This window comes from Ambystoma mexicanum, chromosome 4q (genome assembly GCF_040938575.1).
Source record: "Ambystoma mexicanum isolate Mex_15411 chromosome 4q, UKY_AmexF1_1, whole genome shotgun sequence".
Classification (NCBI taxonomy): Eukaryota; Metazoa; Chordata; class Amphibia; order Caudata; family Ambystomatidae; genus Ambystoma; species Ambystoma mexicanum.
Genome location: NC_090928.1, coordinates 718,996,656 through 719,013,289, shown reverse-complemented (window position 1 = coordinate 719,013,289; position 16,634 = coordinate 718,996,656). Strand labels below are relative to the sequence as shown.

The following is a 16,634-nucleotide window of genomic DNA, read 5'->3' as shown; positions in this document are numbered from 1 at the left end:
AGGTGATATTGGTTGGTTGGTCAGAGGATCGACAACAGGGATGACATTGGATGCCACACATAGGTCCATTGCCAAAAAATAAGGAACTCATTAAAGACAAAAGGTAAACAAAAGATCTAAAAGATATAAAGTAAAATTACTAATAAAAAATGTAGAGACAGAAGATCACATATTTCAGAAAAGGAGGGTCAGAGTGGAGCGTAGAAGGTGGCGATCCAGGAGTACTCCACCACGATGCCAGCCACTTTGCTAGTATGCCAAGTGTGATAGCGCGGGGAGGGTTCACTCATACAGAAGGGCTCCTACAGGGCATATACATACGTTTTTGTTCTTTGGATATTTGTTGTATAGATATTTTCTTCTTTCGACTTTTTCTTTGAGACCCTATGTCATGACAGTGTTGTTTACCCATGGTGATGGATGGCGAGCATTGCTTGATGTAGGGGGGTAGTAGGAGCACTGTTGCACACTGATGGCACACCACACTTTTTTTTGTTTACCAGGTTATTACCAGAGCTGTGGTCAGCCTGCAGCCTAAAGAGACACCACATCCAATACACAGTAGGCTTTCAGATGGCTTTGAGCATTACAAGTGACCCATTCCTCTAAAAACAGCCAAGCACACAGATTGATAAATTTCTTGAATATTACATGCGTAAACATGTTTATAGTTTATTAGAAGCACACCCTGAAAAGGAATAATAATAAAAGTCAATGCTGTTTTTCCAAAATACATATGTGCATTTTGTGCATATACTTTCTTGACATATATGTTAAAAGTCCATAAAAATCTTTACATTTATTAGAAGAAGCAGGGACTAACTTGCCTTTGCTATGGATTCGAATTAAATAGCAAACATTGCTTTTCCTTTAAATCATACACAGACAGCATTTAAATAACGATGGGCAAAAACTGTGCATAAAGTTGTCTGCCTAGAAGAGGATCTCACTGGGATATGAGCTGATGTGTGCATAGTTCAATTTCCATTTCATGACAGGATAAACCAAGGTAATGCAGGTTTCCTCCCTATCTCTCTCCCTGGATAATACCATTTACTAATTTCCCCACACAAGCAAAATATTATAGTGCAGGTGTCTGCGACTTTTTACTCGCTAGGTGTTTTGGACTACAACTGCCACTGGCTCTAGCCAGTATAGTAAATGGTGAGCGGTCATGGGATTTGTAGTCCAAAACATCGGGTGGTGCCACAGGTTGCAGACCGCTGTGATAGTGCATCTGTTTCTAAACGTGTTGTGCATGTGTACGCACATGCAGATTGGCTTGTATGCATAGTTATTCTTCCATATTCTACTGTAAGAAACGCTCATCTCATAAGGATCTGTTTCGCTCATAACAAATGTCTGCACTAGAGGTGTGCATCAATGGCTCCCTATATGCTTTGGACAACAATTCCAGTCAGCCCTAGATAGCATAGCCAATTGTAGGGCAGTCTAGTCTACGACATCCGGATCTCAACTGTTTCCAGAGCCCTGGTCTACATCGATGCTTTACCCTCTCCGCCGACACTTGAGGTTTCTTATGTTTTAAAAAGAGACTACCCAAATATAGTTTCTTTACTGCTTACTCATTTGTACACTTTGTATATATAAAAGCTAAATACATGAATGTGTATGTTCTAATTTATACATTAGCCAGTTGCGATGAATCGCTTATCGTTCTAGTTCAAAAGGAACTTAAACATGCTCAAACACAGTGTTGAACCCCAGCAAAACAAACCAATAACGATAAAACAAGCCATTAAAGTTGCATTTGCAGAATAAGACTATTATGCAACTGAAGGGATCTTATATAGTGTGCTTGCATTAGTTTAAATTACATTCTGTAATTCTATTAACTTTATCTTCCACTGATTGGCATTAGCTTTCTAAAGTATATACTGCTATAGCAGATATTTTGACTATGTCTGCACTAGTAGGAGCGGAAGTGGTCAAGAAACACTGAGCGGCTCGGACATTTAGTCTTGTGTCCAGGTTTCAACCATAAACCATTGTGGGATCCGTCCTAGTGGCCTTTGTTAAGGACATTTTAACCTGTATGCATCGCAGTCTGATACATTCCAGGTAATGTAGTGGGGCCCAGTAGGACACCGTATGGCTCTGTACTGCAGACGTACCCGTATGGCGGGCTCTAGGAAGCTCTTCCAGCATGGTACCTCCTACTAGTGTAGTCGTAGCCATGGAAGCAAAGGGATGATGATAATATACAAGTGAAAAGTGCTTTTTGCTTGAACTGCCTGACTTATTTTAAGGAGCAAGTAACACTATCCCATGTGCTTGTAGTCAGATCTGTCCTGAGGAACGTGCACTTGGTTGGCCGTCAGCTTGTGGTGTATGTGGTAAACGGCGAGAGTGATCACGATGACCAGTCCCAAGACCAAGCCCAAAATCAGAGGCAGGGTTTCCTCCAGCTGTTCCCTCTGGTCCACTGGACATTTATATTCTGAAATTAGACAGAAAGAGTGCATGAGGTTAGCAAAGCACATGTTTTTTTTTATTATTAGAAGCAATTTTAGCATTTTTAAAGCCTGACGGTGACCACCAACATGGTCCCTTAGCACTGGTTCCAAGACGGTAAGGATGGATTAGGCGAGGTAATTTTGTTGGAAATGACCAATTTACCATAGAGTTCATGTGCTGGAAACATAATCTCAGTTTGAGTAACAGCAAACAATCCATAGCAACCAAGGGGAAGGCAGCATTTGGTGCTGGGGGACCGGTAGCTCCTAAAGGGACACCAATTTGCTAAACAATTCATGAGGTGGTGAATGTTTTCAATGGCGGTTTCTACATTTTTCCTTAAATTTGTACGAGCAACCGAGCACGGCTGCGGAGTCCAAATGAATTAGGTGAGGTCCAAGTAGGGGGGGGCTGCCCCCCACATATTTTGTTTTTAAATAATATGCTTAAATGATACATTTTGAAGCACAAGTTCTAAGAAAAATGGGACGTAAAAACCATACAATTTATAATTGTTTCTCCAGGGAAGCATGAAAAATATACAGTGAATTTCATGATTCCTGGCCACCTTTCGATTATGAATATTTTGAGGGTTGGTGACTAAATATATCCTCAAATTAATGCAGGCAACCGAGCATAGCGAGTGACCCCAAAATAATTTAAAAGGGTTCCGGGGTTTTCTCCTTCAGAACATTTTGTAAAATAATGTGCTGAAATGATTCATTTTGCAGCAAAATATTTGGGGAAAAATGGGATGAAAAGTGATACAATATACAATAGTTTCACTAGGAAACCAAGAAGAATATCCAGTACTTTTTATAATTCATGGGCACTCGTGCCTGGTGGATGTTTTGAGTGGACCGGCCTAAATATTATCTGAAATTAGCACGAGCAGTCGAGCGTAGCAAGGGAGCTCAGAATGCTAAAGTGGAGAAAATGTTTTTAAAAATGCACTGAAATTATACATTTTGCAGCACAATTTTTGACAAAAATGTAAAAAGTCATACTATTTGCAGTTGGCTCTTTAGGGTAACACATGAAAGAATACATTTATATGAGTCTGCAGCTGCCACTTGTCTATGTCAGAAATGCTCAATGTAAATTCCAAACATGAGGATACTGCCACAATCTATCTATGTCAGTAATGGTCAGTGTAAATCGCTTGCATGAGGCTGCTACCACAATCTACCTATGCAAATCAAGGGTCATGGTAAATCGCTTGCATGAGGCTGCTGCCACAATCTATCTATACCAACAAGTATCACTTTAAGACACATGCGTGAGGCTGCTGCCACAACCTATGTCAGAAATTGTCACTTTAAATCACATGCATGAAGCACCAGGTGGAGCAAGGAGGGGCAACTGAGTACCCTGGCAATGGAACATTTTGAAATTTGTACCACCTTCATACATCGCCTCATTACAAGTCTGGCCGTCCAGAAATAAGGTGGCAGTAGCTACCAGACTACGAGAATGCCGAGGGTCTGGTGCTCCCGGAAGGCCAAACCTGCCCGGAGCACCGGCCCCTGCAGGCATGGTTTCCACAGGAGCATCGGCACTGTTTGCAAAGATGCTGGTGCTTCCCTGTCCCCATTCCCATTGAGTCCGATGGGACACCGCAGGAGTGGGGACTTACAGTTCCCGCCTCCTGACATCGCGGGCTGCCTGGACTTGTTATATCCTGGTGACACTGGGATATCTGGTGGCGTAAACAGTGTTACGAGGTCGGCGGCAACACACCGGTAGCACCGGTGGGTTACCGCTGACCTCGCGATGAGGTCCAATGCTAAGGCTCGGGCAGAGAGGGAAGTAATGGTTACAAGTGAGTAGAGGGATAGTTTTGGAAGAAGTGGCAGTTTCGGATCCCACCTACGGCACACATGTAAACACTGATTGCAATAATTTGGAGCAACTTGTATCAAGTTTTGAATAAAGGCGGTTGCACTACAAAATATAAAGAAATCCATAGCATCATGGCCACTTCTAGTGAAACAATGTTCTATGGAACCTTCATTTTAGATAGAGTTGCATTAAACATGATAAAGTCTATACCCTTTGAAGATTGCTGGCACTTTACAAATGGAAGGTTCAGTAGTTTTTAAGAGAGTCCCGGAAATATTTATTTCATATCAATATACACATGACAGTGCCTTTTAACAAGAGGCGATAGAAGGGCATAGGAGCTTAAATAATAAACAAAAGCACCCAATATTTGAAGCAACTAATTACACAGTCTGTGAAAACATTTCACATTTCACTGATACCTCCATGTCTGAAGCACTCGTTGGTGATCCCTTTACTAAATAAGCCTTCCTTGGACCCCTCTAATCCAGCCAACCTTTGGCCCATCTCGCTGTTGCAGTTTCTTATGAAACTCATGGAAACCTTGGACAACCCCCTCGGTGCACTTTTCTTGAAAAATCAACTCCTTCCAGTTTGGGTTTCGTCTAGGCTGGGGGACTGAGTCAGTTCTTGTGGCCACAATGGATGATCTCACTCTCATAGCTGATCAAGGTAGTGGCGGCGCATTGATTCTTTTTGATCTTCTGGCTGCGTTCAACACCAATGGTCATTCCATACTTCCGTCTCGGCTATCTTCAGCTGGCATTTCTGGCTCGGTCCTGGCCTAGTTCACCTCTCTCGTGTGGGATCGCACTCAGTCTCTGTCTTCTGTCTCTACCTCCTTGTTCTTGTTCTTCTATTTCGCGTGGTACCCCGCAGGGTTCTGCACTTTCTCCCATTTTATTTAACGTGTTCATTCAGCCTCTGGTTTTGCTAATCCAGTCTTTTGGGTTCCGCTTCTATTCATACACGGACGACACACAGATTACCATGTGGCTTGATCTTGTGCATCAGGAAACACCTGCTGGGGTCATCTCTGTTTGCAGGCTATTCATCTCTGAGTGAGTAACAACTGATTGTATTTAAACAGTGCCAACACTGAAGTTCTTTTGACTGAATCACCTACGGTGCTCTCTTTGTGGACACCAGATCGTTGCCCCCCATCTCTTGGGGCATTAGCTACACCTGTGACTACTGTGAAAAGTCTTGGCGTGAAAGTGTCAACCTCCCCATGGGTGGAGGTGCAAGTAAGCACGGACTGCCAAAAGGGCCATTTCAAACTCAAACCGCTACAGCAAATTCTTCCTTCTATACCAGAACATTTTCACACACTGTTTCCACTTCCATGTCTGGAATTCTAAACTACTGTAACTGCCTATATCTCTCGCAAAAGGCCTATTTACTGCATCGATTGCAGATACTTCAAAACTCTGCTGCGAGAGTCACCACCCTGACCCCTTTATGAGGCCCATATTTCTCATGTCCTACAACACCTACATTGGCCTACAGTTGGTAGAGTGGAATTTAAGGCTTTATGTATGGTTTACCGTGCTTTCTATCAGGCTGGCCCAAAGTATCTACAGGAATAAATCTGACACTAGAACCAATCGGCCTCACCTCATTCATCAGAGAACCTACTGATCCGTGTTCCTAGATTTAACTGGTCGAGACTCAGGGGCTGTTCCTTCTCTGTGCCCTGAGCTAAAATGTGGGATAAACTACTCATGGCTTGCGGCCCATTTGTGCTGTATAATTAGGGCATACCATAACATAATATACTGCCCTGGCCCTCCAAAGCCATATAGATCCTTCCATGTTTCAGACATCCCTGGTCATTCATGTACTCTGAAAAAATGTGCTTCAATTGTTTCCTTCATTAGTTAATCACTATTTGCACCAGGGAAGTGGCAGCAGCCAATCAGAAAGGTTTTTAAATTGCAGGTAAGAGCCCATGATCCATCCCTTGGTACTGATGCCACTCCTCGAGATGTTATTTTGTTTTTCCGGCTGCACCCCATGCCCTGCCTCTCCACCTGTCTCTGCCCCAAAGCCAAATCTAGCTTTCACTCACCCTCAAACCCCTCACCAGGCTTCTCTTGACCCTTACAAGCTCACTAACCTTTTCTGCTGTCTCTCTGTGCTCACCTACCTGCCGCTCGCATCATGGCTCCGGAAACAGTAAATGAGCTATGATACTTAGCCGTTTCTAGAACCGTCCATCTTGGCATTATTTTTAAAGAACATTGTGCACTCATGAAGCACATGGACAAGTGTGCAAACAGTGTTAATTACCTAGTTCTGTTGTGAAGTAGACTGGTAAAGCCCGTGAGCGAGCCCGCATTGAGGTATTCGATTAGGTTTCACCTACTGGGCTCAGGCTGGCAGGCCATTATCAACCAAGCCCACAACAGAGCCATGTAATTAACACCATATTCAAATTCGTGCTCAAGCTACAAGGTGTCTCCTCAAGCCACCTGTGGACAAATTACAGACACTTTGCACTGGTGCAAGTGCAATCGTGCACATTACTAGGACTAGAAACAAGGCACAGAAATCAAGCCAGCGGATATAAACAAGTCCACTATAAACAACACAATCCCATCAGTATTCGGGGCGGTCCCTCAATCAACCCCTCAGATCACTACACGTAATACATAGACAAGTTTTTTTTGAAAAATGTATTTATTTTTCTTTGTTTAATTAGAAACATTAAAATGATTATTAAATAGATCAGAGCTCATATAAGAGTAAGTATAAATATAGGACATACAGTTATACAACATAAATAAAGTGCAAAATGTGAAGAAAAATGCTAATATCACAATAGAGCTGCTGGGAACTTGCTACCCAATTACAAGCTGGGTAATAATCACCATCGTCCAAAATAAGTCCAAGTCAATGTCGAAGGATAAAATCCACTCGAGAGAAGGGAATCCCTCGGGTGGAAAAAATCCTAGTCAACCGAATATAGTCAGGATGGTTTCGAAATGAATTCGAAGATGGATTAAATCCTGATAGTGGCAGCAAAAAAAGGCGTTAATTCCGAATCTAGCAGTTTGAACATTGCAATAGACAAGAAACTGAAAGGTCTTCACAAAAATGATATTCATAAACCCATACTCTAAAAAGTCTAACATGGGATGCTATACGTCAACTACTAAGGTGACATGCGAAATAAACCACAAATACGTAAAACAGTATCGTGAGCATGGCGCCTTAAACCAGGTAGTTTCGATGGAAAACACATCTAGCTGGATTACAGATGATGTCCATCTTCGTCAGGACGTAGCATTCCTGTATAAACATTCATGAAGATTCATCTGTGTCTTGAAATTACCTACACAAATGTTATAAATTAAAAAGAGACACTAAAAATGTATGTTCTCCAAACAGTGAAATAAAGAAAAAGAAACGAGAAAATAGTAATGCTAACATCAAAGCAGCCTTTCATATAGGCCGCACAATCATTCATACATAATGACCATAAAAACAAGTGATCTGAGGATCCCGATGAAGGACCCGGTCCCCAACACTGGGTTGGGACGTGTATAGTGGCTAGTAGGGGAGAAAATCTAATTACCATGATCTCAGACCATTTGGGGGTGGGCCCAGGAGCCTGACAAAAAAGTCCAGGAAATAGCGATCCGGCCACACCAAAACAAATCACAATTGAATTAGATCTGTAAAAAATGAGAGAAAAGAAGGCCACAAATTGGTCTTTTTCTGTCTCGAATACAGCGCCTAATATTCATGCTTCATTAGTTCCAAAGGGGTTGTGTCCAGTAGCACTCCTCCCTGGGAGAATTTGTTGCATAGGCTGTGACTTAGCCTGTGCGACCTATTCAACCGGGAAGGTGGTGCACAGAGGCCAGAACTGGGTATCTTCTCGCTCTGTCTGACAGATTGCGAGAATCTTATCCTCTCCTGAATTATAGGCGATGTGCTTAAAGATTAAGCTACCCCAGTACAGAAACTGCAGGCTGAAGTAGCTATGTCAAATCAGGCAAATGCAAATCTTTGTTCAGTCAATGGCAGCTCTCCAAGATACTGTACAACAGAAAGAAAATAATCCATCCCTCAGGTAACACCTTGTGGTACAGGATTCGGAGCCCCTTCTCACTCCAATGATAGGCAGATCCTAACCCACACCACCTGGCAAGCACCAGGACTCTCCCTGAGTATTTCTTCTCCTCCTATGCTTTCTAAATATGGAGGGGATCCCAAGGATGTTAAGTCCTTACTAACCCTGTGTAGAATTCATTATGTAAATAGACCATAGCTGGATGTATACGAATTGTTCGTTTGACAATTGCTCGAATAACAATTGACCTTTTCACAATTGACCGAATTGTGAAGGTCAATTGTAACATATATGCGGGGGGAAACCCCCCGCAACCCCCCACCCAACCCAACCCCGCCCCAAACCCTTCTATATATATATATATATATATATATTACCAAAGCAAGATATATATATATATATATATATATATATATATATATATATGTGCGGTCAATTGTGAAAAGGTCAATTGTGACCCTTTAAATTCGGTCAATTGTGCATTCGAACAATTGCAAACAAACAATTCGGGTAATACCCCATAGCTATATGCCTCTGATCATGCCAAGGCTTCTTTTTACATTGGTTAACCTCGAGAAAACCACACTGGCCTGAGCCACTCCCTATGTCGATGGGAATAGACCTCTCTTAAATGATTATGATAGATTCTTAGAAGGCTGCAAACTATGTACTATCGCCAGTATATGGTCCAGCCTGTCCGTAATGAATTGCTGGATATTAAGCAAGGTACTTGTGATCTCCTGGCTTATATTTCCCATGTTAAGGGGTTGGTCACCCAGACAACATGGCCTGAAGATGCTCAAATGACCGTCTTCTACAATGGCCGTAGGAGGATCTTAAGGATGCACATAGTCAAGTGGCAGAACCCTCTAAGACCCTTTCTGATTATATTTCCTTAGTGATTTGAATGGACCAAAGGACAATGCAGAGAAAGGGAGAACGGAGAAGACTTGAGTTTCATAGAACACTACCCCCCAGATGGCAAAAAGAGGCTTCTTTCACTAAATCAGAAACCCATGCAGTTAGGGAGCACTAGGGTAGCCGTCATACTAGAGGAAAGAAAGAGACCGGCATAGGCATTTCAATCTTTGTTTTTATTGTGGTGACCCGAAGCATCCAGTCCAGGAATGCCCTAGGGAGACTCCTCAACCACTGGGAAACCACAGAGCTTGTCCCCAATAGGGAATTTTAGGACGAGCCAGTTTATATCTGATTGCCCTTTCAATTATGGCCAACCATGCCCAGACAATCCACGTTTTTATTTATCTTGGTCGATCTTTGTTTTGCATCACGTAAATGGGAGGGGGTTTTGGCCTTTATCGACAGCAGTGCAACAGGAAACGTTGTAGACCTCGCCTTTGCACATTAACAGGAATTCCCATTAACACCTAAAACCGCAACTGAACCCAAATTATCGGTGGATGGTTCTCCTCTTATTTCAGGCCCTATATCATTACATACAAAAAGGTGACCATGATATGTGCCCACTTCCACAGGGAACCCCTGGAATTCAATACGCCACACTTGCAAATCATTGTTGGCACTCCTTACTTCAAATTCCATTATCCTGCCATCGATTGGAGGAATCAAAAACAAACGTTTCAGGGTTACCAATGTCCTAGCTCCTTTCGTCTTCTCACACTTCACACCAAACCAGCAGTGTTCCTGTTGATCTTTCCCTGTCTTCACAAGAAGCATTGGTTACCTTAAAGCAAATGCCTCCAGAATACCTGGATTACCTTGATGTTTTCGACTATAATAAAGCTGACAAACTCCCCAACCCATCATGACTATGATTGTCACATAGAGTTGGTCCCTAACACCAAGATACCATATGGAAGGATCTATGCCTTGTCAGAAAGGGAGAACATGATCCTCAAAGAGGATATAGATGAAAATCTCTAGAAAGTATCCATTAGACACTCCACCCCCCCACCGGAACCCCCATATTTTTCATCCTAAAAAAGGATTAGGATGAACTCAGACCATGAGTAGACTATCTCCAGTTAAGCGCAATAACCATTAAGCATTGCTCCCTTTCATTCAGGTGTTGTTGGATTAGGCTAAATATAATCATATCTATACAAAATTGTACTTGAAAGGAGCTTACAACTAATAGTAGCTGAAGGTGAATAATGGAAAACCACCTTTCAAATCCAATACGGGTTCTGGAATGAACCAGTCCTCGTTCCACCAAAGAACTGCAACTTCTTTAGGGTTTTCCAATTTTTATAGATGTATTCCTAATTATTCTGATATACCCTTACCTCTTACCATGCTGCTTAAAAAGGGATCTGCTATGAATGGACCGCTGAGACTGAGAGGGCCTTTCAGGTACTGAAAAGAAGGTTTGCTACAGCCCCAGTTCTCAGACTCAAGACCACCCTTACATAGTAGAAACCAATGCCTTAAATTTTGCTTTAGGAGCTGTTCTTATGTAAACTGACTTTACTACCAAGGAGAACTATACCATGTGTTACTATTTTGTACCTTTTCCCTGGCTGAGAGAAAGTATGGTATCTTCGAGAAGAAGCTGCTAGCTATCAAAGAATCCTTTTTTTAACTGGAGACACTTGATGGATGACGGACAACATACCACCTCGGTATTCACTGATCATTGTAATTTGGGATTCCTCAAAACAGCTTGGTCTTTGAACCAACGCCAAAAAAGATGGATACATTTCTTCATTAGATTTGATTTAATTGTAACCTTCAAACCAAGTCATCAGAACACCAAAGCCAATGCTCTCTTCATAGCCTATACAGCAGATGAGGAGGAGACGGAAGGACTACCATTTATAAATCCAGAGAAAATCATTGGAGTCCTTCATCCCCTATTGTTACGCTATGAAGACGTCCCCAAGAAATGTTACACCACAGTGGCTAAACAAGAATTCCTCACAAAGGACATTAACGATATAGAACAACAAGCAATCCTGTTACACAAAAACAAATGATGTTAACCTACACACAACCGTCCGGAAACCCTACTGTCATGATATCATGATTTACCGGGCTCTGGTCATTAAGAAAGACCCTGCAGATGTTACAATGTTTTGCCTGGTGGAAGACAATGAGGTATGATATAGTGGATTATGTCAAGGCATGTGGAATTTGTGCTTGCACCAAAACCTTATGACAGTGACCCAGAAGACTAATGCAACCCTTCCCATCCCTGCAGGTCCTTGGGAAATATGTTCATTTGACTTTATCATGGATCTTCCTCAGGGCAATGGACATGCAGCTATCTTGACTTTCATAGATTCCTTCAGTCAAATTGCTCTACCCTTTGCACCTGTTTTTGCCCATTGCTTTAACCATCATGTTTTCCATTTTAATGAACTCCCTATAATGTTAATTCTGAATCGAGGGTTAACAGTTTGTTTCTGTCTTTTAGAAAGAGCCATCTATGCTGCCAGGCCTTCAACATCACTTTTCTTCTGCATAATATCCCCAGACAGATGGACAACATGAAAGAGCCAATCAAATCCTTGGACAATACTTGCAATGTTATGTCATGGAGAACGAAGAAGGGTGGATGAAACTCCTATCCCTAGCAGATTTTGGCTATAATGATTCCTTTTATGCTTCCTTATGTAATACTCCATTTCATGTTTCATATGGTTATCATCGTATCTCGCTTCCGATGTTGTAATCCTTCGACCATTAGGTACCTTTTGTCAAAGAGCAAATTCGACGCATCATCACAGGCAAAAGAAGTTAGTAAAAAACATCTGCTGATCGCTTAAGACCATGCTCGTCGTCATGCTGATAAGAAAAGGCTACCTGGTCCCTTGTATAAGATACACAACTTAGTATGGCTGTCCACTGATCATATCAAACTCCCTGCATGTTCGAAGAAATTCAAACTTAGGTACATTGGTCCACTCCCTATCTCTCGTAGAATTAAACCTTTGCCATGGAACTAAAACTGCTCTCACACTATAGGATACACCCTGTGTTCCATGTCTCTCTCCTGAAACCTGCCCATCAATCGCAAATGTACCATTGGAAGCTGTCCCCAGCCTGTTGAGAGGCAGATTAATACATCATCTATTGCTTCTTTCCCTCACCCAGCCCAATTCTGCACAGGTGACAAATGTTACTCACTGAGGCAATTGTTCCGCCCTTATCCCAGGCAAGCGCAAGAAGACATAAGGACAATTTAAGCTGAAGATGGCAAATGCATTCGAACTAACATTGTAGCAGTAACAAGTGCATGCATTAGACACAAAGCACATATGCACTCCACAGGAAGAGCAACTACAATAGGTAATATATGATTTATAAATGAATATTAACATAGCTTTCACAGACATGAAGAACTCTGAAATAACCAAGGTATAAGTTGAATACAACATGAACGATATGCGAATATAGATCACTAACAGAGACAAAGTGCAGTTAGGTAGCCATCTTCTTAAAAATGGAAGCCACATCATGCTTCTAGATAAACAAAGGCCTAAAGACACTCAAGAGGTCTCATAATGCTGTATCCACAGAAATACAAATATGTGCAGAGCTCCACTGGTAGTTGGTAATTACTGCCAAGGTTAGAATGAAATAGCGAGGATAGGCACAGAGGATTGAAGACATGAGATAGCAGTTCCCAAGACTTAAGCAGGATACACCCAGATTAATTAAAGTTTTATAAGAATACAACCAGTCTTTGTTAGCCAGGTGCATTAAAATTTGAAGCCAATAGACTCCATGAAGAGTAACTCAAAGAGTGTGCCCAGCGGTAATAAAGAACACAACACACACATTAATAGGAGGTAAAATCTCAATAGGAGGTAATTCCATTTCATACACAGTCTAGTAGCGCGTAACCCATAATTGGAGAACACTGACTTTTCATTAGAAGCCAACATAGACATTTTCGTAAGCGCTATTAAGAGCGCAATATAGGTAAAGGAGGGACGGACAAGCAAAATAAGCAGTACAAACTGTCTAAATTGTGGACCTAAGAGATTAAGCAAGATCAATGGTGGAGTGAATGGGCTCCTCACAATTGGACAATAGGTCATTTTAGATGTTAAAACATAACGTGAATAAGAGAGGCGATGTATTGACCCTGAGGAAGACCTGTGTAAATTGAGGTTGAAACACGTGTTGGAATGTGATGGAATGTGATAATCAGCGCTAGAGAATAACAACTTTTGAAGAAAGAACTATTCTGGATATAATTTTTGGACAATAACTAAGGAGGAAGTTAAACATTGATTATTGGATTCACAAGTTTAATTGATGGACTTTGTGCAGCGGATAAACCATCACATTGTTTTTTGTATAACTCTGCTGTAGACTCATAAGGGGACTTGGAGTCTGGTATGGCAATCCTTGCAGCTAGTATGTCCTATTGTCTGTATGAGTAACCCAATAGCAGAGTATATGTAATCCAATATACTCTGATGATATAGAGTATGTATATAACCCAATAGCAGAGTATATAGCAGAGTATATGGTCCCCACATTTAATTGGAGGTGTATCAGTTCAGCATAGATAATACACCTGCAGTACTCCCTAAATGCACACGTAGACATGGGATGCCACACAAGGCAAAGTACAAACAGATTGCCTGGTCTCATGGCCTGAGAATGAGGGATGGCAATGTTTTTAATTGAACAAAGAACAGTCCATGGGCCTCTCTCCCCTTACTATCCATCTGGCTCATATCTTGATGACCTTTCAAGTGTCCAAGGTTGGGTAGCAATGAGCCAACCTATGAGAATCCTAAATGTCATGTAGCCCATCAAGTAGTATGCCAACCAATCCTTTGTCGGTGAGGTGATATAATTTTACTTTTATCAATAGGGGTGGTTCCAGGTGGAGCCATCAGATATGTCTAACCCACCCAAATGTTTAACCCCTATAGAATCCATATGTAGCCAAGCTTACTAACCTATTCCCAGTTCCCGTAGGTTTTTGTAAACTGGGTTTATGTAATGACATCACTGATGACACATTTGTAGTGTTTAAACTGTTGTTTATTAATTGGTACTTCAAGAGACAAAAGACTTGAAGGTTTATATGCTGTCCCTGCTTTATTTGGATGATAATAAAGCGGGGTTTTGCTGCGCACTATGCCAACTTCTTCATTTGAGTCTGGTTTGGATTGACTCCAGTTCCTCTGGGTCTGTTTGGGACTTTTTGGGGCCGTTTTAGTGGATGGTTGCAGAGGATGGTCGGCTAAGTGTCATAAGATTGTCGAGGGGTCCTTGCCGTGGCACCAAGGACTGCGGAGGCAACCTGTGGTGCGCGGGATCACGCGTATCAGAGAAGGGTCGAATGGAGCTCCCTTTGAAGAAAGGTCCTGTCCGGTCACCGCAGGCCACTCACATGGGGTGTGGAGGGCCATAGGCTGATAGGGGAGACACAACACTGAAGACCTTCAGAAGATCCATGGATGTAAGTATGATATAGGTGTGGCAAATAGGGGAGAAGGGATATTTGGATATTGTGGGATTGTGAAGAAATAAGAGATTAAGGAAAAAAAGAGCTATCTTCTGATAAGAGTTGGGAAAAAGCACGTGGTAAGTCTTGTTACTGGCTAGTAGTAAAACGAGACAGATCCCTCACAGAGAGTGATAAGACAGCTGTATTTTATTGGTGTAATCATTGCTGGCACCAGCCCTATGCTGTAAAATAGCTTAGGTCTGGTTGAAGCTTTTTGTGTGTATTTGTGGAAGACATTAAGTAGTGGTGTGGACCTAGGAGTGCGGCCCGGCGTGGGAGCAGCAAGGTGGGGCTGCTCGGAGCGTGAGGGGTGTTTTTGGTGCTGCTCAGAAGGGTTCAGTGATGCAGGTGTTAATTTGATGGGAAACATTGTTGTGGAAGGGTGTGTAAAGGAGGTAAAAAGATTAGCAAAATATTGCAGTACAGGTGCCAATAACTTGAGTTCTGGAACTATTACCACTGGGGACACCCCCATCATTTACTTACGTAAGTCATTACCCCAATATAAGGACAACATTATTAAGTACCACACACAATGGGTTAGTGTTGCGGTGGACAAAATGTATGTCATGCCCCAAGAAGGCAATCATTTGAAGACAGTATTGCAGCACACGTGCACCTATTTACATGCCACATATAAAGGTAAACAGTTACAGAATAGGTTAGCTATACTGGACCTATGGAAAATGTTTGGAGAAGACAATGTAGAGCCACATGCAAAATAATGGATGCTTAAGTAGCATGACGAGGGGCGTTTGACACCTATGTCTCCTCCTCGAATTTTCTAGAGCTAGGAGCATTCCTCAACTGCACAGGGATTATACCCATTACATGTATTAAAAGCAACGGCAAAGTATATTAGTCCCACATATGCACCTCCCGCATATAGTAGTGAAAACATAAGTGGAGAGAAAGCAAATAGCTAAAGACCAGCATCCAGACATGTAGAATATGATGAGCATCTGACTTTTAAGCCAGATTAATGGAAGTGGAGGAAGAGGTGCAAAGAGAGAGTGGTAGGTAAGACGACAAGAGTGAGACAGCAATAGTACCCAATTAATGGGTGGGAGGACAAATCATGCTTAAGTTGGATGGAAGGTGCATCAATGATTCTAAATAGAAGGCAAAGGAAGTTAGAGAAAGGAGGAGAGAGGAGAAGAGAAAAGAATGGAGGAAGAGAGAAAGAGATAGAAGAAGGAAAGATAATGAGAATAGCAATGAAGAAGAAAGGAACAGGGAAAAGAAACAAGTAGCTTGGAGAGAGAGAGAGAGGAGACTAAAAGAAGGAAGGAAAATTTAGGAAGAGAGGGAGAGGAGAGACAAGAAGATGTGGAATGTAGGGAGAGACAATGAAAAGAAAAATTGATGCCATTATTAAAGGGCATACACACACAGACAGAGAAAGGAAACAGGAAGAGAAAGAAAGAGAGAAACAGCAAAGTGAAGAAAGAGAAAGAGAAAGGAGCTTAGAGAGACGCTGCCATGAAGGAGATTGCATTATGAACAGACATGCAGTATCCCATAAAGAGGAAGAAGGTGTTATGAGACAGAGAAGTTACAGTCTAGACAGGCGCAGGTAGGGTGACATTGGTGAAGTAGGAAGTTGGAGAACAGACAAGCCAGAGGACGGCAGGGACATAATAGAAGAGGTGATGGCAGGGACATATTGGAGACATCCCCTGGAATGACTAGATTTTGGGGATAGAGAGGACGAAGAGGACAAAGACAACGAAGATACAATGTTTGAAGATGAAGAATGTAGGGAGAGCAAGGAGG

The 16,634-nt window shown here is 42.0% G+C and overlaps 1 protein-coding gene across 1 annotated transcript in view; it reads right to left on the bottom strand.

The window, feature by feature from the left end:
• Positions 1-632: 632 nt before the first annotated feature.
• Positions 633-16,634, bottom strand: part of LAMP5 (lysosomal associated membrane protein family member 5) — a 242,396-nt gene continuing 226,394 nt past the window's right edge. Inside the window, exon 6 of the mRNA XM_069608300.1 lies at positions 633-2,461. Coding sequence (XP_069464401.1) covers positions 2,283-2,461 — 179 coding nt within the window. The 3' untranslated portion in view covers positions 633-2,282. The remainder of the gene's footprint in view (positions 2,462-16,634) is intronic.